General features: G+C 46.1%; 1 protein-coding gene across 1 annotated transcript; it reads right to left on the reverse strand.

Moving 5' to 3' along the window:
- Positions 1–10,171: 10,171 nt before the first annotated feature.
- On the reverse strand, positions 10,172–20,388 carry LOC308150189 (alpha-N-acetylneuraminide alpha-2,8-sialyltransferase-like; the record flags this gene model as incomplete). Its single annotated transcript, XM_080523048.1, has 9 exons — positions 10,172–10,182; positions 11,213–11,425; positions 13,595–13,763; positions 13,881–14,163; positions 15,191–15,277; positions 15,389–15,501; positions 16,359–16,503; positions 19,094–19,180; positions 20,276–20,388. 9 exons carry the CDS (start codon positions 20,386–20,388, stop codon positions 10,172–10,174), a joined length of 1,221 nt encoding a protein of 406 aa, XP_080379174.1.
- Between the last annotated feature and the right edge of the window lie 5,544 nt (positions 20,389–25,932).

Below are 25,932 nucleotides of genomic sequence, written 5' to 3' on the forward strand. Positions count from 1 at the left end.
GCCCGATCTGTGCTTGTTTATATGGTTTGAGTACTGCTGTGCTGCTGGTTATGACTCCTTATTTAAGACTGCCTCTGCTTTTACCTTTGAATGTAGGCCTGTGCCGTTGTGTTTGGAGAGAGAGCTGCTTAATCAATCGCTGAGATAGGCCTAATGTCGCTGTCCGTGCCAGTGGTTCTGGACCAAAAGTGTTTGAGAGAGATAGAGAGGGAGGGTTTGTGATGTGATGTCAAGTGCCTGTGTGACAAAAGTGTGAAAAGAAAGTGTGTTGTGAGTTTACTATGGAGGATGGAAACGGTGTGTGTGTCTGTGTTGTGCGTGTGTGCGTTTGCAATGTTGAAACTGGACTTGTAGATTTCAGCAGGTTGGCTACTTGAAAAGATCTTGGTTCAAAAAAAATATAGTCGAAACTGGCAACAGTTTTTTTTGTTTTTGGTAATCTGATCACAAAGTGACCCTACAGTTTATTAGCGGGTTCTAGGGCATCAAAATTGCATTTCCTTGAAACTGCGTTCACTGATAGCGTGTATGTGTAATTATGTGTATTTCTATATCTTATGCATTGCTTACCCAATCTAAAAGCTCACGGCACGTGCCTGCCACACAGAGATAACAGCCATTTATGCCAACATGGCCAATCGGGGTAGGGACCTCGGAGCAGAATTGATGTCTTCCCCTTCAGGACAGTAGGCTATAAGCAATTCAAAGTTAAGTGTTGCAAAAATATTGGATATGAACATTACTAATATCCATATAATTATCTTTCAATAAAGTAGCCCGATTTGGTAGCTTGACTCTAGCGACAGTAACACTTGCCCAGTGGTATAATTAAAGCTGTACCAAAATGACAGCATGAAACAAAAAATAGATGTCACAGCCTCAGTAACACAATCCGACTTGACCCTATCCAGCAGCTCTGTATTGGAGAGTATTGGTTAGGAGAGATGAACATCTCTGGGCATCTTATGAACATTTTGCATCCATTCAATGAAAAAACTGGCGTACGAGACTCTTTCAGAGGAGCAGAGTGTGCTTACAGACTTGTGATTTCCGCCATTTTTCAGAGCAAACTTACACTGGTGTAATTACAATTACAACAATCGACCAGCAGAGGGAGCGACAGTTTTTATTAGGATCTCTTGTTCAAGGCAGTAGTTAATCGTTACCACGAGACAAGTAGAGAGAATCAGAATCAGAATAGCTTTTTATTACATCTTACTGTACAAGTACACAAGAGTAAAATAATTTTGGCTTTACACAAAATAAAATTGTATTCAAAAAGAAAAAGAAAAAGAAAAAAAGAAAGGTGAAGAGCTCAGGCAGCTATGATGTTAATCAGGATCCATGCCATGCTGTATGAAGGGGTTAGGGCAGGCATGGATTCGGCCCGCCATGAGTTTTAATCGCAAACTTTTAACCAAAACAATACATTTGATTCTGTTATACCATAATTAGTTTCAGCACAGTATGGGGTTGTGTAACGATGGTCAAACAGGCAACCTTCTTTCAATCAATTCTTTTTATTGACCTGCAGAGAAGACATATAAAACACAATTCTTCTCTGGTCTGCAACTCTTGTGAATCCATTAAGATGGCAGCCATGTTCTGGTACCACCGTGTATGTATATTTCACATCAGGATAATTTGTTTACAGAAAGAACACAAATTTCCCTCAAACATTACAAATAACAATTACAAACAACATGTGGAGCAACATACCTGCAGAGAAGACATATAAAACACAATTCTTCTCTGGTCTGCAACTCTTGTGAATCTGCGCGTTCAAAATAACATACAATAAATGTTCTGTTTCACATCATCACAATACATCACATCATCACAATACATGTAAAAACAAACAGCACAGTACTACACCAACATTTTCACCCTACATTACAAGATTCTCCACACAAACAACAAAACACGAGGAGCATTTTATATCACACACATACCCATTAAGATGGCAGCCATGTTCTGGTACCACCGTAAGTACGGCAACAACAGAAGGACAAAAGAACGCGCAGACCTGCAGTAACTCCAAAAGGGGCTCCAACAACAACCAGGGCTGCTCAAGCACGGCGAAACTCATCTACATTCACCACAACTAAACATACATTCCCAACTCTGTTACACCCACCTCCCCTGAATTTCGCCAACCTTGAGCAGCAACTATACATTTAAATACTACTTTTTACTTTTTACACTATTACATAGGGCCGCCAAAGGACAGGACAGCCAACTTGAAAAGTATCCTATAAGGATGAAGTGGAAAGAGAGGTAAACTATCTCTCCAACCAACTACTGGCGGTAGGATGCGTTCTACACCCCACAAGACTCTGGCCAAGCCAAGACTCCTGAACTGACCTTGATGGCCGGCATGGTCATGAACACCTCTCAGAACTTCAACTTTCTTAGACTCAGGAACCACATACTGGCGGCGTTTTGACTTCACGACTTGATCCCTCGAGACTCTGTAGAGTATCCCATTGCTCACAACAAGTTTCTCCCAGTGCTTCAGGTACCTCATGACTGTGACTGATTCCTTATCTCTCTCTCTCCTGGAGGGTCTCCGATGTCTCTCCACATAGTACAAGACTCGAGAGAGAGTTCTGTCTCTGAGCTGTTCATCCCGGAGTTCCTTCTCACTGTAAGCAGGAAGTGAGTCCTGACCACCTGGGACTAACTGAGGCAAATGGTGCAAGACTGCTACAGCGCGCGTTCTTGCTCCGACCTCCCACAGATCATATGACTGTAGAACAACAGACACTTCATCCATCTCCATAGACTGAGCGTGGACATGCAGAGGTGATGGGACACTTTGAGCGTAACTCTCTGCCTGGCGTGGAGTGTCACCACTATCATTGGACGACCGGAAGGCGTCCTGTACAGAAGCACTCGACACATCCTGGACTTCGGAGAGGAGATTCTTGTAGGGCTCTTCAAGTAATCTGTGACTGACTCTCTGCTTGACGAAAGGCACACGACTCAAGGCATCAGCGACAACATTCTGTGGGCCTGGCACGTACTTGATGTCGAAGTTATAGCTCGCTAACTTAGCCACCCATCGTTGCTCGCAGCAGTCCAGCTTGGGCTTCGTCATAATATGAGTCAATGGATTATTGTCCGTCCAAACAGTGAAATCATGCCCCTTCAACCAATGGCTGAACTTGTCACAGACACTCCACTTCAAGGCTAGGAATTCCAACCGATGGGCTGGGTAGTTTCTCTGAGACTGAGAGAGGGACTTGCTGGCGAATGCGATTGGCCTCGCTCGGTCTTCACCCTCTTGGATCTGCGACAGGACAGCACCGATGCCATCAAGGGACGCGTCCGTTGACAGCATGAAGGGACGGCTGAAGTCAGGGTGAGCCAGGACAGCCGTCTCAACCAGCGCCGTTTTCAGCTTCTGGAAAGCCTGCTCCGTTTCGGGGGTCCAGTCAGTAACATTCAACTTCCTGCTTTGTGACCTTTGTTTGGACTGTTTCACCTTCCCTTTTCTCTTCTGGCCCGTCAACAGAGAGAAGAGAGGCTTTGCAATAGCGGAGAAGTTAGGCACAAAGTGCTGGTAATAATTGATCATCCCAAGAAAGATCTGATTCGTTTCTGTGAGGGGGTTACACCGTCCGCTTCCATCAGGTCAGCACTTGTCATCTTTGCGATGCTCTCAACTTTGCTGGGATCAGTCAACACACCGTTGTCATTAATTATGTGGCCGAGGAATTTGACGGATTTCCGGAGAAAAAAACACTTCTTGGGGGCCAATTTCAGGTTATGACCACGCAGTCTACTGAACACCATCTCCAAGCGTTCCAGAGCTGTCCTCTCATCAGGGGCATACACCAATAAATCATCCAGATAAACCAGTAAGCTCAGATAGTTCTGGTCTCCGAAAATGCTAGTCATCATACGCATGAAGCTCCCAGGACTATTACAGAGGCCCTGCGGGAGGCGATTATACTCATACAAGCCCATAGGTGTTGTAAAGGCAGAGTACTTTCTGTCATCCTCGTGTAGTGGCATGTTATAAAACCCTGAGGTTAGATCCATAGTACTAAACAAGGAGTTACCTCCAAGTGCAGCTAAGCAGTCGGCCTGGTGAGGGAGAGGGTGAGCATCCTTCAGGGTCCTCTTGTTCAGCCAGCGAAAGTCTGTACAGATACGGAGATCTCCGTTCTTTTTCCATACAAGAACCAACGGAGATGCATATTCACTGGTTGACTTCCTGATTATATCTTTCTCCTCCATCTCACTCAGTACTTGGCGCAACTTCTGATACTGACTGGGGGGCACTCGTCTGAATGGGAGCCGGAATGGCCTGTGATCTGAGAGGTGAATGCGATGTATGAAGCCCTTTGCCTCTCCACAATCCAGGTGATGGCGTGAGAAGATGTCCTCGTAGCGCACAACCAGGTCAGCCATCTTGCTTCTACACTGTTCAGACACGTCACAGGAGTGTATGTCGAGCCCACTCAGTCCCATGTACTTCAGTTCCTCATCAACAGTGCGGGCCGCATTTTCACTGGACGGGGTTACTTGACAGAAACTGAGTAGTGGGACCTCAGCAGGTCCGGTCTCATCCATGTCCTCGAGCGCAATGCAGGAGAAGACGTCGGCCAATTTAGCATTGCGTCTTACCAAGACGGGCCTGTCGGATGAGTTGATCAGCTTCAATGGAACCCATCCGTCTCCCCACAAAGGAGTAACAACTCTGGCCACCAGAACCCCTCTTGGAGCTGAGCGACACGATGTGGGCTCTGTCATCACAGCGCTACCAGGAGACACAATAGTGGACTTGGGTAGCTTGCCCCACATCAGGTACTCCCGACCAGGCTCAAGACACACGGCTGAGTTGCACCTGACTGTGCCTATCTTGTCAGGTATGACGTCACCTCGCCAACGGTTCAGACCAGCGAGCATCGAGAGAAACTGTTCAGATTCTGGATCGCCAGCAGGACAGGGCGTAGACACAGCCTTCCAGTAGCCATCACATTGCTTATACTGCCGGAGGATATATTTAATAACATTGGTGCCTAGTATCAACTCATCATGCTGGCCTTCAACTACCAGAGTGGGAACCATAATCCTACAGCCATACACCTCCATTTCCACGTTGAAAGCTGACTCAGGCTTGACACGGCGACCACCACAGCCAACAAGCACCACATTTGAACTGAACTGGTTATGTTCTGTAGCAACTCCAACCTCTCTAAGCTTTCCCTCTGCCGTCTTACTCATTGTACAAGCCATAGACCCACTGTCTAGCATAGCATTCAGAGTCACTGTATTACCAACTGTCACAGGTGTGTAGAAAAGGCTGTCACTACCACCAATTGTATGCGTATTCTGATAAACAATATCTTCAGAGTTATCACTTGAGCTTTTGAGAGCTATATACACTGTCTCAGCACTAGATTCGTCCTCACAATGGGAGTTTACTTGGCGACCTATACTTCCTCCCTCTGAATACAGGCCACCTAGTTTCCCTGAGGCTGAGGTGCTCGGGACGACCTGGAAACACTGCGGGGGCATTGGCGAGGCCAAACGGCATAACAAGGTATTCGTAATGTCCATTGGGTGTGTTAAAGGCGGTTTTCCATTCAACCCCCTTCCCTAATCCTCACCAGATTGTAAGCATTGCGAAGGTCCAGCTTGGTAAACAGTCGAGCCCCCTGCAGCGACTCGAAGGCGGTATCCATCAGAGGAAGGGGGTAACGATACCCGGCAGAAGGTCAATAGTGCAGTCATAGGGTCTATGAGGGGGTAACTCCTTGGCCCTAGATTTACTAAACACCTCTCCCAGGTCCCAATATATCCGGGGCATGCCTGTCAGGTCAGAACTGGGAGGGGGAGCAGGAACAGAGGGACTAGAGAGAGCGGGAGTGGGTGAATTAGGTTGGGATAGGGACAATACGGGGGTTGAGGGCAGCTAGCCAGGGGTGGCCTAGCACGATAGGGCAATCAGGCGAGGCTACAATCAAAAACTGTATGAATTCCCAACGACCCCCCCCCCCACCTGGAGACGCACCGGCATCATGCGTTGAGTGATGGTACCCGACCCCAATGGCCAACCATCCAGGGCCCGAACAGGAACCGGTTCCTCCAACCTTTCTAAAGGAACCCCCCACCCCAAGGCCAGACCCTCATCCATCAAATTCCCCGCTGCCCCCGAGTCCACCAGCGGCCGAGCACGACGGATACAGCCCCCCCACCGCACCTTACATTAAAAAAAAGTTTGTGGGTCGTTAAAACCCGAGGGTAGGTCCCCACCCGCTATTACCCCTCCCGACACTAGCGGGCTGCCCCGTTACCCGAGGTCCCTGGGCAGGCGGCATAGCGGTGACCCTTGCGACCACACCTAAAACAGCGCCGCTCGTCAAGACGACGCCGCTTCTCCGTGCTTGAGATGTGCCGCGCCCAGTTGCATGGCCTCCTCTTCCTCCGTGGTCTCCTCCGGAAACCATCTGGCGGCCTCTCGAGCAGGAGGGAGTTGGAACGGAGCACTCTGCGACGAGCCCCTCTCACAAGCTCGCTCTCGGCACCGATTGTCCACCTGCACCGAGAGCGCCACTATACCGTCCAGCCACTCCGGGAGCTCCCGGAGAGCGAGTTCGTCCTTCATCGCCTCCGAGAGCCCCTGCGCAAAGAGTACCATCAGGGCTTTCTTACGGTGGCCGACAAAGGCAAACGCGCTGCAAATACTGGAAACGCGCTGCATATAGAGAAACGCGCTGCAAATACCGGAAACGCGCTGCATATAGAGAAACGCGCTGCATATAGTTCACACAGTGGTGTAGTCTACGCGATACGCAGGACTACGCCGTATACCCACTAGGAAAGGCCAAGGATTTCCGTATACCCACTTAAAAATGTGCGAGGATACGTAACAGTGTTTTGTGACACACTTTCATTCATAAAATTCACCCTGTCTGTGTTACGAAGCACTTGAATTTTGGACCATTGGGACTGACTATAGCGTCATACACCATCAACGGGGGGAAATGCGACATGATGTAAAAATGCAGCACTATCATGCACAGATCAACCTTATAACCTTGTAATGTTATGTTATGTAATGTTAGATATATAACGTTAGACAGGGAGCGCAGATTTATTTTTATGGCGTTCCGAAATGAACGATATGAGGCTGGGAGGGGAAAATTGCAGTATACCCACTAGACAACACTAGACTACACCACTGAGTTCACAACACAACGGAAGTGTTCTCACAACACAACGGAAGTGTAGAAAACGCTGCAATTCAGTTCACAACACAACGGAAGTGTTCTCACAACGGAAGTGTTCTGGGGGGGAACGATAAGTGGAACGGAGCGGAGACGTGTTTTTGAAGTTCCGAAAAGCAGTTCTGAAGAGGTTGTGGAGTGAAGAGGCGACATAAAAGGTACATATTATATTTCTTATTTATGTCTGCAGATAACTGTGACACTTTAAAATAACGTGAAAAAAATACTTTTGTGCAATATGACAACCCTAGTTGACTATCTGTGCAGTATAGTACAGTGGATTGTGTACATAGCCTTTATTTATGTAAACCAGCTCCTTACCTTCTTGTGATTTTATTCTTTTTCTAAATGTGTTTTTTTCCCTTTCCTAACACCAGGGGAGCCACCCCTCCTAAATTTCGTTGTTTGGTACCTGTACTGTAGCAATGACAAATAAAGTCCATTCCATTCCATTCCATTCCATTCCATTCCATTCCAACATGTGCTGTATTTCAAACCGAAGGGCTCATTCTATGCCCTACACCTACACCCTATGAAGGGTTCGTAGAAGCTTGTGCAGTGGAGGGATTCTTTATTGGGAATTCACAGCCGACTGAGGCACTCTCCCCTCCCGCGACGGAGGGTTATCAGCCTGGCTGGGGTTCCATACTATAATTGTGTTAGTATTAATGTTAATACTATAATTGTGTTAATATTAAATAATAAACCATATCAATGCCTGTCTTCCAGGCTGCCATGTTTTGTCCTTTCTGTGGCCAAGATCTGGGGATCTTCTGTGGCTTCTGTGGCTCATGTGGCAAAAATTTACAGTTTTTGGCAGCACCTGAAGGCAACAGTGAGTAGACATGATGATTGTATTTGAGTTTGTTTGCAGAATATGGGGTACAACACACCTTTGGGAATACTAATGCAATAGTTTTCAGTATGGAAGCCTACTTTCCTGAATGTAAGATTGAGGTCATGATTAGATTGTAGACTAATTTATTAGAAATGTAAGTTATATAATAATTGTATACAATTTCTCGATGCATATGATTAAACAGTTGGGTATAGGGAGTGTTTTTGAGTCCCACTGCCATGGGGTAGAAACAGGTCTTATGGCCTGAACTTTTGGCATTTCTCCTTAAATGAAGTGAATTGACAATATTTTGATAATATTTTCATTTGATCTAATCTGTCATCTGTGTGTTGTATGCAGGTGTGGGACGGTCCAAATGAAGTGAGCACTCCAAATGAAGTGAGCACTCCAAGAATGGAGAACATTTTGCAAGGGTAAAACACAGCACAGTCAACATGAACTTTTCTTGCACAAGCAGCACAATACAGTACAGCAGTTTAAATTGTTTTTTTTTCCCAGACCTGCCAGACGCTTACAGACAGCATCTCATCAAGTAAGAAAATCCATATCCTCTAGTGTTGAATGTGTGAACCTGAAATTATGAAATGCCTGTAAATAATTTCATTAATTCACCAAGCCAAACTACATGTAATGTGTGCTGTTTTAGTTACTAAGCCAATAACACTGTCATTAAATTAACTGCTAATTTTTGGGGTAAAACTAGGATGGAGGACAAACCGCAGTCCAGGAACAAGACAAATGTGCCCGGGGTCAGAACAACTTCTACAGGTAAGCTGTGTTGACAGATGCAACCTTTACACATTTGCTAGTTTACTCAGAATTGTGTGGATTTTCAATTTATTTCTTGCATCTTTGTCAAATGTTTACGGGCAGTGTGCACCAATATGCCAAATGTGCTGGTATTGTATGTTTTAAACCTAATGTTTTTCAAAGAAACCAGACAAGGATTGACATCTGAATTTAAGCCGTAGGTATTTTTATTTTTCAGCTCAGTGAAGCAGGGTGCACAAGGCGACAGGAAGAAACCTGTGTACTTGGATTCTGGAGAGACTATCTTCTTGACACAGAAGGTTTATTTTAATTATCTCATCATAAACACACTCCCTACCCTGCAGAAGACCTGAACAGTCCCCAGATCTTTTAATTATGTCATCTTGATATCATCTTCTATTGCTGGCAGTTCCATTGAAATATTATATTTTACAACTAAACTAAATCTACTTTTTTCAGAGAAACAAACAGGAATCTTCCTCCAGGACATCCTCATGTTCGCCACAGGACTCGACGCACTGCCTCCCTCTGGGATCCAGCCACCACCCAAACTGCTTTTTCTGCGGACATCACGCTTCCCAATGAGCAGAACCTGCGCCAACACAATAGAGATACCGATGGCCATGAATTACAATGAGTTTCAGAACAACATGGACTTTGGGATACAAAATTCCCCAGGGTTTGGACTACAGTAAACTAAACTGGCTTAACTAGATTTCAGTAGTTAAAGGGTTAACTTTGTTCTTTGAAATGTGTACTCACATATCATGACATATCAGCCATGTTCTTCAGTCTGATATAGTTCTGTACACCAGACTGCCAGGTCAAGGCCTGCATCAGACCAAGCCTTCTCTGCAGGTTCTCAAAGTGTCCCTGGAGATGCTGATCTCCACATGGACTGTAGGTAGACTCCGAAACAAACTGGCCCAGTTCGTGTGGTGGGACTTTGAACCCACAGTCAGTTCCGCCAAACCTGTGGGTAACAGTTAACTGGCACACTAACTGTACTGTTTTCATTAAAACATGTTGTTATAAATGTATCATTGTATCAAAGAATCCTTTTTTAGAGAAAAGTATTTCAATTGAAAGCAACTCAACAGGCAACTACAGTTGATTGCATTTTAGACAATTAGAAGTACATGTGAATTGTGAATGTAGAAGTACAAGAATGAAAAAATAATTTTAATTGATAGAACCAAACCTGTGAGGCAGGTTGTACATGACATCTGGTTTCCCAGATGGACAACGAGACTGGTGAACAGGTCTGATGGTGTGTGTGTTCCACTTTTCCCTGCATTCATCAAGGTCCCGCTGTAGCACACCCATGAACACAAACCGCACTAGGCATGTGTGCTCATGACTGCCACTGAACAAATCTCTCTCCCTCATTCATGAGGTCCATCCAGAATTGAGATCTGAAAAAACACTCAAATTAGAGATGTAGTTTGTTGTAGGTGATGCATTTCCATGTAATGGATTTAGAATTAGCATTATGATCATCAAACAACAGAAAACCTGCAGTGCCACAAAAGGTATTTACTAAATAGAAGGGGTCCCTCTGTGTTTTAAGGTGTTTCTGATCAGTTCAGTGGAATGGAAATCAATGCTCCAACAACTAGATGTACCACCAAGTAATCAGAACGAATGAAATTCCATGGGTATTTTAAGATATACTGTGTTCCCTACTAGGGGTGTAAGAAATATTTTTTAAAGTTGAGGACACCTCTGTTTGCGGAAGTATGACCACCAGCTTTCGATTCGTTGGTTTGCTGTTGAGGAGCCATACATATGACTGGCAGGTAATATGGTTTATTATTTAATATTAACACAATTATAGTATTAACATTAATACTAACACAATTATAGTATGGAACCCCAGCCAGGCTGATAACCCTCCGTCGCGGGAGGGGAGAGTGCCTCAGTCGGCTGTGAATTCCCAATAAAGAATCCCTCCACTGCACAAGCTTCTACGAACCCTTCATAGGGTGTAGGGCATAGAATGAGCCCTTCGGTTTGAAATACAGCACATGTTATCTGCAGACATAAATAAGAAATATAATATGTACCTTTTATGTCGCCTCTTCACTCCACAACCTCTTCAGAACTGCTTTTCGGAACTTCAAAAACACGTCTCCGGTCCGTTCCACTTATCGTTCCCCCCCAGAACACTTCCGTTGTGAGAACACTTCCGTTGTGTTGTGAACTGAATTGCAGCGTTTTCTACACTTCCGTTGTGTTGTGAGAACACTTCCGTTGTGTTGTGAACTATATGCAGCGCGTTTCTCTATATGCAGCGCGTTTCCGGTATTTGCAGCGCGTTTGCCCTTGTCGGCCACCGTACTTTCTTGCTCCTTAGCCAGGGTGCGGAACTCTATGGAGTAGTCCGCCACCGAGCGATCCCCCTGTCGACAAGCCGTGAGCAGCCGACCGGCTTCGTGCCCCGATATCACCCGGGAGGTGTTGAATATCTTGCGTAACTCCCGGGTGAATGCTGTAGCGTCGGAGCACGCCGGTGACTGGCTCTCCCACTCGGCCGTGGTCCAGGGGACTGTCCCTTCTCGAACAAAACCATTGTTGACTTACTTCCATGTCTAGGAAGATATATTTTATTTTAATTTATATCTTATTTTATTTGTATTTTCTTTTATTTTGTTTTTTTTCTTTTTAAATGTAGTTTTGTTATTTTTTGTTATTACAAATGTCTGTGTTTTTATGGTTGAAATGTTCGAGATAAATAAAGATCAAATCAAATCAAATCAAATCTACTCCCCCCCGTACTGTTTCTCCTGAGACATCTACTACCCCCCTGTACTGTTTCTCCTGAGACATCTACTACCCCCCAGTACTGTTTCTCCTGAGACATCTACTACCCTCCTGTACTGTTTCTCCTGAGACATCTACTACCCTCCTGTACTGTTTCTCCTGAGACATCTACTACCCCCCCTGTACTGTTTCTCCTGAGACATCTACTACAACCTGCGCCCTCTGCCCAACTCCAGCGACTCTCAAACACATCTTGTCCGGTTGTAAGACCAGCCTCACACAAGGCCGCTACACCTGGAGGCACAACCAGGTCCTCAAGAGCCTGGCAGCAGCTCTTGAGAGCAAGAGGAATACCACCAACTCCTTGCCCTTGAAAGCAACCAATTCCATCACGGCACCAACATTCATCCGAGAGGGACAGAAAAAGTCCAACCATCCTCCAACCAAACCAGAAGCTGGACAGCTAGCCATGGCCCGGGATTGGAAGATGCTAGTCGATATTGGCCAGCAACTAATCTTTCCACCCGAGATTGCAGCCACCACCCTTAGACCAGACTTGGTACTCTGGTCCCCTTCACTGAAGTCTGTTTACATCATAGAGCTCACAGTCCCGTGGGAGAATTCAGCTGAAGAGGCCTATGAGCGCAAGAAACTGCGCTACACAGAACTGGCAGCAGACGCTCAACAACGAGGATGGAAGGCAAAAGTCTATCCGGGTGAAGTGGGATGCAGAGGTTTCGTGGCTTCTTCCACCATTAGGCTGCTGAAAGACCTTGGCATCCATGGACAGGCTCTGCGACAGACAATTAGATCACTCTCTGAAGCGGCCGAAAGAAGCAGCCAGTGGATATGGATAAAGCGGAAGGACCCTTGCTGGGCTCAAAGAACAGCAACATGACCCGCTCACTAATCCCCCCTACCCCCACTCCCACTTGAGAACCCAGGTCAGAACCCTCCAGGAGGAGGGTGAACAAGGTATGCGGTCAGCTCTAGGCCTGACTCAGGGAAGAGGACACCCCTGCCTTGCATAGTCCCGTGGGCTGCGCCATTTAAACAACCAGGCAATTCTCATGATTGGGCATGGGACACAAGCTCAGGCTTGATCACCCTGTAGCTGGCCGCCTTAGATGAGGGTGACTAGTGTTGAAAAGGCCGAAACACCCCATGATTCAAAGGTACTCTACTGACGATGTGTCCCGAAATTTAACATCCTTCCCATGTCTGAGATACAGCTCCCATGCCACTCTCAACATCAAGGCAAACCTCATGTGCGTACCATCCATTGGCACAATGGACAGTATAACATCACGTCCCGTGTTTCATGATTCCTACCCCCCCTGTACTGTTTCTCCTGAGACATCTACTACCCCCCAGTACTGTTTCTCCTGAGTCATCTACTACCCTCCTGTACTGTTTCTCCTGAGACATCTACTACCCTCCCTGTACTGTTTCTCCAGTGTCATATTATTTTTTTCTAAACCTAACCCTAACTCTTCCTTCTTCTCGCATGACGACTGCCAAAGGCCCCTGGCCTGAGCATAGATTACTTTTTCCTGCTATGACTAGTGGATAGATTATTCACTTACTTTCAGTACAGTATAATTCCAGTAGATGGCAGTAAAAGTAGGAACCCCCTGCCTGTTCCTGCTTGTTGCTCTGCTCGATCCTACAGTGTGTGGAAGAAGTCCGAAAATGAGCCATTGCAAAAAACGAAAAGCGACAGTGAATGTCGTGTTTTCAAAAGAGAATGGAGCACAAAATCTCATCTGGTATTCAAGATCAAATGTGACCCCTGAGCCAAAAGGTTTGCCCACCCCTGGGTTAGGGTCTAGGGGTTAGGGTGTAGGGCTTAGGGTCTAGGAGTTAGGGTGTGTGGTCTAGGGGTTAGGGTGTGTGGGTTAGGGGTTATGTGGTAGGGTCGAGGTGTTAGGGTGTAGGGTGGCCCCAGGTGTAGCTGGGCAGGGCCCCAGGTGTAGCTGTAGCACCCCCTGGGTGTGGAGTTGGAGAAGATGCAGGAACTCATCAGGCATGGAATGCACCCACGTTGGACCCACGTTGTCATAGTAATGGTGGGGCAGCGGCTTCTTTGATAGGTCGATAGGGAAGGGCCAGAAGCCATACAGGTGCACCTGTCAGAGAGTAAAGCAAATCACTTTACTGTACCTCTCTCTCTCTCTCTCTCTCTCTCTCTCTCTCTCTTTCTCAGACACACACACACACACACACACACACACACAGACACACACCTGGTTACAGAGTTCCATCGCCACGCTAGCCAGCATCAGACCAGTGGAGAGGCGGAGCTCCTTGAGGCCCCTCCCCCTCCAGTTCTTCTCCAAGTCCAACAGGAAGTCCGGGTTGAAGAATACTACATTCTGATTGGGCCGCAGAGGCTGAAGGGCGCGGTGTACAGCCAACGAGACCTCAGTGCAGGATGTGTCGGTGAAGGCGGGCATGAGGAGGAGGGCATCGCCGTATGCAGACACACGATGGGCCAACAGCCGTGCGTTCTTCTTTAGGTTACGGTAACTATGGAGACACATAATGACACGTTAGCCAGTTATGTATTCATGCAGGTAGGTGTCTGTCTGTGTGTGTGTGTGTGTGTGTGTGTGTGTGTGTGTGTGAGTGTGTGTGTGTGTGTGTGTGGGGGGGTGATATGGTGTGTGTTTGTGTGTGTGTGTGTGTGTGTGTGTGTGTGTGTGTGTGTGGGGGGGTGATATGGTGTGTGCTTGTGTGTGTGTGTGTGTGTGTGTGTGTAAATACATTTGGAATGAGTGGTGAATCCTGGGGGGTCGTCCATCAACGTCGCTAAAAGGAAAATCCAGTCTCGCGAGACTTACACCGGTTTTTCCTTTAGCGACGTTGCTGGAATACTCCTTCTACTTCTCTCTACTCTACTACTTCTCTAGACTGAATAAGTTAATTTCATCTTGTTCAAATCTTAACACTTCTTACAGAGGCACTACCGAGAGTATATTGACTGGGTGCATAACTGCCTGGCATGGCAACTGCACTGCTGTCAACCACAAAGCACTACAGAGGGTGGTACGGACAGTCGAGCGCATCACCGGATGTAAGCTTCCCTCCATCCAGGATGTACATATATATACGACAAACGGTGTGCCATCAGACCTTTGCAGCTCATCCAGAATGCTGTCGCCGGTCTGGTGTTCAACCTCAAGTTGTCCCATGTCATCCCCCCTCCTTCGCACCCTTCTCTTGCTCCCGGTAGCAGCTTGCATGAGATTCAAGACCCTGGTGCTCGCCAACCGGGCGACAAAGGGAACAGCCCCTCCCTACTTGCAAGCAATGGCCAGGCCCCAAACCGCCTCGACAGGGAGTAATTCTTCCTTCTTCTAGCATGGTAACTGCCAATGGCACCCTGTCCTAGCATAGATTTGTTTTTCTTATGATGACTGATGGGTAGCTCATTCACTTAATTAGACAAATGTATTTGTTGTAAGTCACTTTGGATAAAGGCGTCGCAAAAAAAAAATCAAAAATTTACAAAAAATAAAATGTTGTGTGTGTGTGTGCTAGAACTCTCTCCTACCCCCTTCTGATCTGGCTGGGGTTGATAGTCATCAGGCTGGTTCTGTTACCCACATCACCATGGTTACTGACTGGACCCAGGTTAAACCTACAGAGGGGGGTAGGGCATCGGCATATACTGTAACATTACACTCAATGATATATGGTGATGGTGATGATGAAGATACCTAATGACGATGATGATGATGGCGATAGTTACCTAATGATGAAGTCAGCGTTATCGATCTCAGCTCCACACCTGCTGTTCTGTAGGATGCCTCCGCTTCCAACTACAGCACAGCGACCCAACACTTCTGTACCCCAGGGATGACTCTACACACACACACACACACACACACACAAACACACATTATACAACAGCACCGTGAACAAACACCCTTTACTCCCTTTACACGCACGCGCACACACACACACACACACACACACACACACACACACACACATGTAACAGAGTTGGGAATGTATGTTTAGTTGTGGTGAATGTAGATGAGTTTCTCCGTGCTTGAGCAGCCCTGGTTGTTGTTGGAGCCCCCTTTGGAGTTTGGGTGTACTGCAGGTCTGCGCGTTCTTTTGTCCTTCTGTTGTTGCCGTACTTACGGTGGTACCAGAATATGGCTGCCATCTTAATGGGTATGTGCGCGATGTAAAATGCTCCTCGTGTTTTGTTGTTTGTGTGGAGAATCTTGTAATGTAGGGTGGAAATGTTGGTGTAGTACTGTGCTGTTTGTTTTTACATGTATTGTGATGATGTGATGTATTGTGATGATGTGAAACAGAACATTTATTGTATGTTATTTTGAATGCGCAGATTCACAAGAGTTGCAGACCAGAGGAAGATTTGTGTTTTATATGTCTTCCATGCAGGTATGTTGCTCCACATGTTGTTTGTAATTGTTATTTGTAATGTTTGAGGGAAATTTGTGTTCTTTCTGTAAACAAATTATCCTGATGTGAAATATACATACACGGTGGTAGCAGAATATGGCTGCCATCTTAATGGATTCACAAGAGTTGCAGACCAGAGGAAGATTTGTGTTTTATATGTCTTCCATGCAGATCAATAAAAAGAATTGGTTGAAAGAAGTTTGCCTGTTTGACCATCGTTACACACACACACACACACACACACACACACACACACACACACACACACACACACACGCACTGACCTGTGGTAGCATGTTGTAGAGATTCTTGTCCACAGTTTTAGTTTTCTTTTGGTTGCTCTCATATTTGATCTTCTGGCCCAGTTGAGTGTTCTCTTGGGTCAGAATCAGATCTTTGGTGGCATCACAGCAGAATCGCAGTCCTACCCTACAGGAGAGAGGGATGGAGGCAGAGAGGTAGGGAGGTAGAGAGGGATGGACAGAAGGAGGGAGGGAGAGAGAGATGGAGGGAGAGAGGGAGGGATAGAGAGAGGGAGGGAGTGATGGACGGGGAGAGGGAGGGTGATGGAGAGAAGCAGGGAGGGATGGAGGGGAAGAGGAAGGGAGGGATAGAGGGAGGGAGTGAGGGAGGTAGAGAGTTTTAGGAGACGTAAGACGTTTTCACATGGAACAAGTTAACCAATCACAGCGAGTAGTTTCTCACTTGGTACTTTTGGTTCGCTCCGCTGATGTTAGAGAGTTGGCTAGTTAACCCATATCACATCAGCCAAAGTAATGATAAATATAATTCTACAACTGGATACTACTTTGTTTCCAATCATAGTTAGCTAGATTACTTACTTAGCTAGCTTACTTACTTATGAAATGTACATTTTTGTGATATAGACGCATTACGGAGCAGTGCACCCACACCATCTCCTCCCAGTTGTCCTGCATCACGCAGTCAGCAGGGAGAGAGCCCGCAGCGCAGAGCGCATAGCAATATGTCTAATTGAGTTAACTCGTATTATGCTTACCATCACCAAGTTCTCCCATACTGTGGTTTTGGACTAGTATAGTATGTTTATATCAACGGTAATTTAGTTGGCAAGCGAACTTGGTGATGGTAAGCATAATACGAGTTGATTCGCTGTTAAATTAATGTGACAAATATGATGATAAATACATATAAAACGGAGGTATGATATATGGCAGATATATATGGTATATGGCAGTCTCTTGCGTCTGTCTCGTTCCAGTTCTGCATCCAGTTGAATGCGTGATTCAAGACCCAGGTCGGAGCCATGTGTGAAAGGGAGCAACCCGGTAATTGTCGGGCATTTATCTCATTTGTGAACGGCGAAAATCACTGGTGGACACGGGTTGGGATTCCATGCAATTAACAAGGAACTATGTGTGAAAGGGGCTTTAGAGACACAAAGGTGGAAAAGGAACACAAAAATCAATCAGGTCTTTGCGATCCTTTAAATGTATCTGATGTCTAGCCAATGTCAACCTTCAAGTAGAAAAACTGGTTTTCATTGTCTATCAGGTTGATGTCGTTAAGTGTGTTTATCTAACCCAGACAGTCTGACTTACTCAAGAGTAACAATGACAAAAATGTTTACCAGACATAACCGTAACCTTTTTACATGTAAATGTATTGCATACTAGATCTATGCTGAACTACACAATCTTGTCTTTCACTGTATTTCAGAGAGTTTTACAGATGGATGCTGAGGAAATCCCGCATGAATTCATATACACAACCTTACAAAAGCAAGAAGGAGAGGCAGAAATATCATTGGCCACAGGGCTATAATAAATGTCCCAGGGCAACACGGGGATAACATCACCCTTTGCGCTGCCGTTACACAGAATGGGGTCCTCCTCCGCCAATAGGCCCTTACAACACACTTCACAGTCTCACATTTTTGGACCGATTGCACAACATCATCACAGCAGTAAACCAAATGCACCAGATGCAATACATTGAGACAATGTGTCATACCACCACTCTGCACTGGTTTCAACACCATCCACAGTTTACAGTGCTATACCTTCCACCATACTCTCCGTTTCTAAACCCAATTGAAGAGTTTTTCTGGGCATGGTGGTGGAGGTGGAGGGTTTACGATCTCCGGGCTCAGGTCAGGCCATTACAGGCCTCTGGTCTCATTCAGGCCATGTTGAGGCGTGTGACCAAATCGACGCCGCAGCTGTACAAGGATGGATTTGAAATTCAAGACGGTTCTTCCCACGTTGTCTTGCCAATGAGGATATCGCCTGTGATGTAGATGAAATTCTCTGGCCAGATCCAGCTAGGTGAAGGGATAATGTCTAGTATTTTCTGTACTGTATTTTCCTGTACTGGATAGAGTATTTTATGTTTGTCTGATATTTGCTAAGCATACAGTGTTATGCACATTACTGTAGTAGCATGAAAACTGGGACATGTTTTGTTGTGATTCTCCGTGTTGACATATTTGGGTATATGGAGAGAAATTAATTATATTTTCATCAGTAACTGTAACAGGTGCCACTCAAATAGGCAGCCTCAGCAGCCTCCATTCTACCTGCAAGGCAAATGTAAACAAACAGGCAAGCCCCACACATGGGCATAACACCTGTAGAGCCACGGCCTCCTCACCCTGCTTCCCTCTGGAAGAAGGTTGCGGCTGCCTAAAACAGTAAAGGCCCGCCACAGGCTCAGTTTTTTCCCCTCAGCCGCCAGGCTGCTAAATGACTCTGGCTTCCCCCTCCCCCCGCCCCCAAGTCTGCTCAGGACTGAATATGCACTGGACCCATTGAAAAACTCTGCACTGCACTTTATATATATAGCACTATCCAATGCACTGTTGTCTGTACTGTGTTGTCCTGTTTTTCGCATTTGTTGTTGTTCATGAATACATGTGAAAAAAGCATGAACGCACCTACTGTAATGCCAAAGCAAATTCCTACATGTGTCAAGCATAATGGCAATAAACGTTATCTGAATCTGAATCTGAATCTGAATCTGAGGCCTGATCAGACATTACCTGTATTGTTCTCTCAGGGTGATGTTGACTTTGTGATGGCAGTTCATCAACTCTGTCACCTCCTTTACAAGATACTGTTGCTTTATCCTGAGAGAAAGGGAGACGGAGGGGGAGGGGAAGGGGGAGAGAGAGGGAGAGAGAAGGAGTGGGAGGGAGAGAGTGTTGGGTATGTGTTGGGTATTTGAACTTAGATACCCAGACCCAGTTTTAACCCTTAGATACCTGGACCCGGATTTAACCCTTAGATACCCGGAGACAGTTTTAACCCTTAGATACCCGGAGACAGTTTTAACCCTTAGATACCCAGAGACAGTTTTCCTTGCATGAATATTAAGCAGTGATTATGACTGCCCCAGGAGACACCAAACAACACAGTTCTGGTATAAAACTAATAATAATATCAATAGTTTAGCAATGTTGCCTATATGCATGTCTCTATGGCTTTTTTAATGGAAAAACGACTTGGAAATGTATATCATTTATATATATTAAATGTAAATATATATATTATTTTATAATACAGGCAGTTAACATTCTCATATACTCATGTGTGATAAAGAGAACCAGACTCTAAATGTACGTCTTCATTCAGCTTTGGAGCCACACAAATATCATTTAACAGGAAAGCATAAATGTGTGTAAGTCCGTAAGACCATAGGTTGCATATACACAAAATTAGCATTTTAAGTGACAATACCTTTGCCAAAAATAAAACGTTTCTTACAAGATGTACTGAGGCATTGGGACATCTTATGAGCATTTTGCATCCATTCAATTCAAAAACTAGCATACGAGACTTTCAGAGGAGCAGAGTGTGTTTACATTTTCCAGAACAGAATTACAACAATCGGCCAGCAAAAAGTGTTTATTAGGTGTTTATTAGGATCTCTTGTTCAAGACAGTAGTTAGTCGTTACCACGAGACAAGTAGACAGTCATTTTGTGAATTGATCAGGTACAGACATTTCTACAGGTGTTTAACAACATTGAGATTCACTCACATCTGGACTGATGTCACAGAAAGGAACTTGTGTTTCAGTGAGACACATCCATGAGAAGTGTGGGAAGCGTAGAACCAGGGACTCCTGCCAACAGTTAAACATACTGTTACACACACACACACACACACACATACACACACACACACACACATACATACACACACACACACACGTGTTCTCACCCTGCGTCCCTCAGCGTCCCTGTGTCCCACAGCATCCAGGAGCAGAGCAGGAGAGCGTACAACAGAACAGGAACAGCCACGAACAGTAGTCTGAGTCTGGGCCTCAGAGCCATGCTCCCTCCTGCAGAGACACTGGACCACAGGAGAGAGATGTGAACAGTAGTCTGAGTCTGGGACTCCGAGCCATGCTCCCTCCTGCAGAGACACTGGACCACAGGAGAGAGATGTGAACAGTAGTCTGAGTCTGGGACTCCGAGCCATGCTCCCTCCTGCAGAGACACTGGACCACAGGAGAGAGATGTGAACAGTAGTCTGAGTCTGGGACTCCGAGCCATGCTCCCTCCTGCAGAGACACTGGACCACAGGAGAGAGATGTGGACAGTAGTGTGAGTCTGGGACTCCGAGCCATGCTCCCTCCTGCAGAGACACTGGACCACAGGAGAGCCATGCTCCCTCCTGCAGAGACACTGGACCACAGGAGAGAGATGTGTCTGGGACTCAGAGCCATGCTCCCTCCTGCAGAGACACTGGACCACAGGAGAGAGATGTGGACTCAGAGCCATGCTCCCTCCTGCAGAGACACTGGACCACAGGAGAGAGATGTGGACTCAGAGCCATGCTCCCTCCTGCAGAGACACTGGACCACAGGAGAGAGATGTGGACTCAGAGCCATGCTCCCTCCTGCAGAGACACTGGACCACAGGAGAGAGATGTGGACTCAGAGCCATGCTCCCTCCTGCAGAGACACTGGACCACAGGAGAGAGATGTGGACTCAGAGCCATGCTCCCTCCTGCAGAGACACTGGACCACAGGAGAGCCATGCTCCCTCCTGCAGAGACACCACAGGACCACAGGAGAGAGATGTGGACAGTAGTCTGAGTCTGGGACTCAGAGCCATGCTCCCTCCTGCAGAGACACTGGACCACAGGAGAGAGATGTGGACTCAGAGCCATGCTCCCTCCTGCAGAGACACTGGACCACAGGAGAGAGATGTGAGTCTGGGACTCCGAGCCATGCTCCCTCCTGCAGAGACACTGGACCACAGGAGAGAGATGTGGACTCAGAGCCATGCTCCCTCCTGCAGAGACACTGGACCACAGGAGAGAGATGTGGACTCAGAGCCATGCTCCCTCCTGCAGAGACACTGGACCACAGGAGAGAGATGTGGGTCTGGGACTCAGAGCCATGCTCCCTCCTGCAGAGACACTGGACCACAGGAGAGAGATGTGGACTCAGAGCCATGCTCCCTCCTGCAGAGACACTGGACCACAGGAGAGAGATGGGACTCAGAGCCATGCTCCCTCCTGCAGAGACACTGGACCACAGGAGAGAGATGTGGACTCAGAGCCATGCTCCCTCCTGCAGAGACACTGGACCACAGGAGAGAGATGTGGACTCAGAGCCATGCTCCCTCCTGCAGAGACACTGGACCACAGGAGAGAGATGTGGACTCAGAGCCATGCTCCCTCCTGCAGAGACACTGGACCACAGGAGAGAGATGGGCCTCAGAGCCATGCTCCCTCCTGCAGAGACACTGGACCACAGGAGAGAGATGGGCCTCAGAGCCATGCTCCCTCCTGCAAAGACACTGGACCACAGGAGAGAGATGTGGACTCAGAGCCATGCTCCCTCCTGCAGAGACACTGGACCACAGGAGAGAGATGTGGGTCTGGGACTCAGAGCCATGCTCCCTCCTGCAGAGACACTGGACCACAGGAGAGAGATGTGGACTCAGAGCCATGCTCCCTCCTGCAGAGACACTGGACCACAGGAGAGAGATGGGCCTCAGAGCCATGCTCCCTCCTGCAGAGACACTGGACCACAGGAGAGAGATGTGGACTCAGAGCCATGCTCCCTCCTGCAGAGACACTGGACCACAGGAGAGAGATGTGGACGTTTGTGTGGGGTGGCAAGGATGACACAAGAGTGAGGGTGTGTGTGGGAGTGCCACTTGATTTACATGCTGAAAGTTTGTTTAAACAGACACAAACAGACTGTGTACATTTACATTTACATTTCTGGCATGCTCACCTTTATCCATGGAACTTACAACAAATACATTTGTCTAAGTAAGTGATTCATCTATCCATTGGCGGTTTTGGGGAGTATCCAACAGGTGCCAGTACCCCTGTAACACTGTGCTTGGACCCACCTGTGGTGAGCAAAACTATTTTATTTAGAAATTGTTACAAGGTAAGACTTCTGGTCAAGAAATGTTGTTGTTGACTAACGTAAGTTAACTTAATAGCAGCCAGCCAGACGTTGTTAGCCTGAGTTGATGGCATGCTAGCTAGCTAGCTATACATTACTATTTTCCTTCGGTTTTGCTAGCTAACATTATAATGTTATAGTTGTGAAATGTAAGTCCAAAGGCTACCACAACACAAATGAATCAGATTGTAACCCGGTCAACGGCGGGGGGCCTAACATTACAAGGTGTGACAACGCCTTAGGACTTTCACCTAAAGAGTCTACTGATACCAACAAGGCAAGCCTGGCTGGCTGATTATCATGAACAGGGATTCCCTTCTTGCAGGTAGACAGGCCACAGAGTAGTCAGAGACAAGGTGTTTAGAAAAGTATATAAAATATCACTTTATTACAATCATGGTGTAAAACAAGACATCTTTTAAAAAGGGAACACCCACAGTATGAATGGTGCTAACAGGGGAGCATGAGACCCAACACAGGGAGCAACAGCCACCTAGTATCTAAGGGACACTGGAGATAAAGGTGGTATTTCAACCCAATATAGGGCACACAATAGTGGAGCGCACAATAACAATAGACAATAAAACACAATAGGAGATTCACTGGCAATGCCACACACAGCACTCTAAATGAAACCACTGGATAAGTGCATGAAAGAGGAAGACCCACACAATCACTTGGTCTAGTGCTCCCTTGATTTATAATGGGCGTGTCTACCTTACTGAAGTGGACCAGATGCAGTACCACGCCAGTGTAGTATATGTTGGCACACACCATATAAACTATATAGAATGTATAAACTGTATAGTTTGTCTTTTGCTATAAGCATCCTCCTGACTGTGGGGGATAGGGTAAGGTTTATGACCCTTTGTTAAAGCCATGTGGGCATTTCAAGATGGCTTTCTTGTAATCTACAGAGGTGTCAAAAGTATTCACATTCATTACTCAAGTAGAAGTATAGATACTATGGTTTAAAAAGACTTCTGTAGAAGTTGAAGTATCAACTCAAGCTTTTTACTCAAGTAAAAGTATAAAAGTACTGGTTTCAAAACTACTTAAAGTATAAAAGTAAAAGTAATGTAAGGGGGAAAAAATGCCATTAAGGACAAAAGCTTAGGCCACGCCACAGGGGCCTATAGTGCACTACCCCACCTCCCCCCCAAAAAACTTTTTTCTAAAGGCCATAATGACTATTATGTTATTATTAAAATGTTAATGTTGAAACATTTGGGATGCACTTGTTTCAGACTCATTTATGCCCATTGAAAATGAACACATTTTAGTACAATGCAAATACATTAAAGAACCATATATGTGTACTACTGAGCATTAACATGTGAACACGGAAGATATGATGACTAGTTGCCTAAGTATTGTAATGGTGCAAAAAGTCAAAAGTCAAACGTCAAAAGTCAAAAGTCAATAGCCTTTATTGGAACTGTGAGGGCAAAACCATACAAACCATAACAAAGTAGTGATTCAATATTTCCTGAAAAAACACACATACACACAATCTACATCAGCATCAGAGTTACCAATAAGCTTTGTTCAGCCGCAAAAGCAGCAGGTTCTCAAAGTTCTTTGAGCCAATGCATGCTCTTTTTGGCCTGAAGATCAGCCCTGCGACACTAAACAGTCTTTCACAGGCTGCTGAGGCAGGGAGTCCCGTATTAAGTTTGAGTGATAGCTGGCACACAGCTGGGAAGGTCTTCAGTACCTCTACTGTGTCTCCTGGGCACCCCAGGTACGCATCCAACTGCTGGGACGTTTCAAGAGGGCCGGTCTTCTTCAAGGAGGAAAAGAAGTCCTCTTCCTCAGACGATTGGGAGCCCTCACTGAAGTGTTTCTCGGCCTGACAGTCCAAGTGGCTTCTGATATAGTGAAGGCCTGTGGAATAAAAAACAAAAATCATGACAATTTAGACTACCGGTATATGGCAGTATTGTAACTGTGTATTGGATAGTGTTGTGTGTGTGTGTGTCATTAAATGTAATTTCGTTTGGGAACTAGAATGGCTGCGGCTATCAGTTCTGGATCTGCAAGCATCTCTCCGAAGCGTTTCTCAAGGCCTGAAAGAAGTGCAGCAATCAAAGGCTCACAGAACTTGGAGGCGACTTGAAGGTGCTGTAGCTTGGTCCTTAGCAGAGATATGGTGGGGACCAACCATCCCATCTGCACACTGGTTTCTCCCTGAAGAACATCCAGTGCCTTTGCAACTGGGCTCATTGTCTTCGCATATTCTGCAAGAAATGCAAGTTCCACTGGAGTAAACCTGTACAAAGAAGAAGAGAAAAACACAACATGGAACATTAAGTCTACTTGATGTAGCACCTTCAACTGGAGGAACTGATCATTAAAAAGGAAAAATATTGTCATCTGAGACTTTTAGAAATGAAGTTGTGTTGCTACAAATCACATTCATAGTAAATATGGGGACTGCATATTGGCATAGTGCATACGTGTTCTACAGTATTCCAAGTATAAAACTGTGACTTAATCTATTCACTTCATTAACTGTAAGGCAGAAAAACAAGCACTTACTTGGGTGTATCTAGTTCACTGCAGACAGCTGCAAGGGCTCCCTCGCCTTGTTCTCGTGTTATTCTCACTATTCTTTCTACGGCTGAGAAGAGTGAATTCCACCTTGTAGCAACAGGCCTTACGAGTTGGAGTTTGCAGTGGTCTTCAATTACTTCAGATGCGGTGGTTGATCTTGAACTTTTATTCCACAGGCTAGAGCATTTGGCAAATGTGGACCTTGACACGCGCTTGTACAGTGGGTTGACCTCTGCTTTTGAAGCATCAACTGTGGACACTAAATTGAGGAGGTGGCAGGCGCAGCGATGGTGCTTGGGTAGCTGGTATTCTAAGTAGTCATCTTCTTCCAACAGGGCTCCGGCATCAACAAATTCAACACCCTCAAGGCTTTCCTCTTCTTCATCGTTATCATCATTTTGGCCACCATCATCCTCTTCTCCATCACCCTCTCCTACAGGTTCAGCATTGTTGTTCTCGTCAGTCTGCCCATAAACTCTGAAGGCTTTGAGGAAGTTTGATCCGTTGTCAGTTGTAGTGCGAACGATCTTCTCTCTGACATTGAATTCTGTGGGAATATCATTTAGGGCACCAGCCAGGGCAGAAAAGGTATGTGACCCTTTAAGTTGCTTGCATGCCAGGGCAGCACAGGATCTCTGCATGGTCTGGGGGTTAAACCAGTGCGCAGTGACACCAATGAAACCGCGACGGTGTGCCGTCCAGCAGTCTGTTGTTGTTGCTATGAACTCAATTTCACTAAGGGCAGCTTTCAGTTTTCTTTTCATTTCAACAGAGGCCTTTGTGACTTTGTTAACAACAGTATTACGCGTCATGACATTTGTATTTGGCTGAAGATGTTGCACAAGCTCAATGAAGCCCTGTTGCTGAACAATGTGTGGTGGGTGCAAGC

The sequence above is a fragment of the Nansenia antarctica genome, assembly GCF_963989245.1.
Source record: "Nansenia antarctica genome assembly, chromosome: 2".
NCBI classification, from domain to species: domain Eukaryota; kingdom Metazoa; phylum Chordata; class Actinopteri; order Argentiniformes; family Microstomatidae; genus Nansenia; species Nansenia antarctica.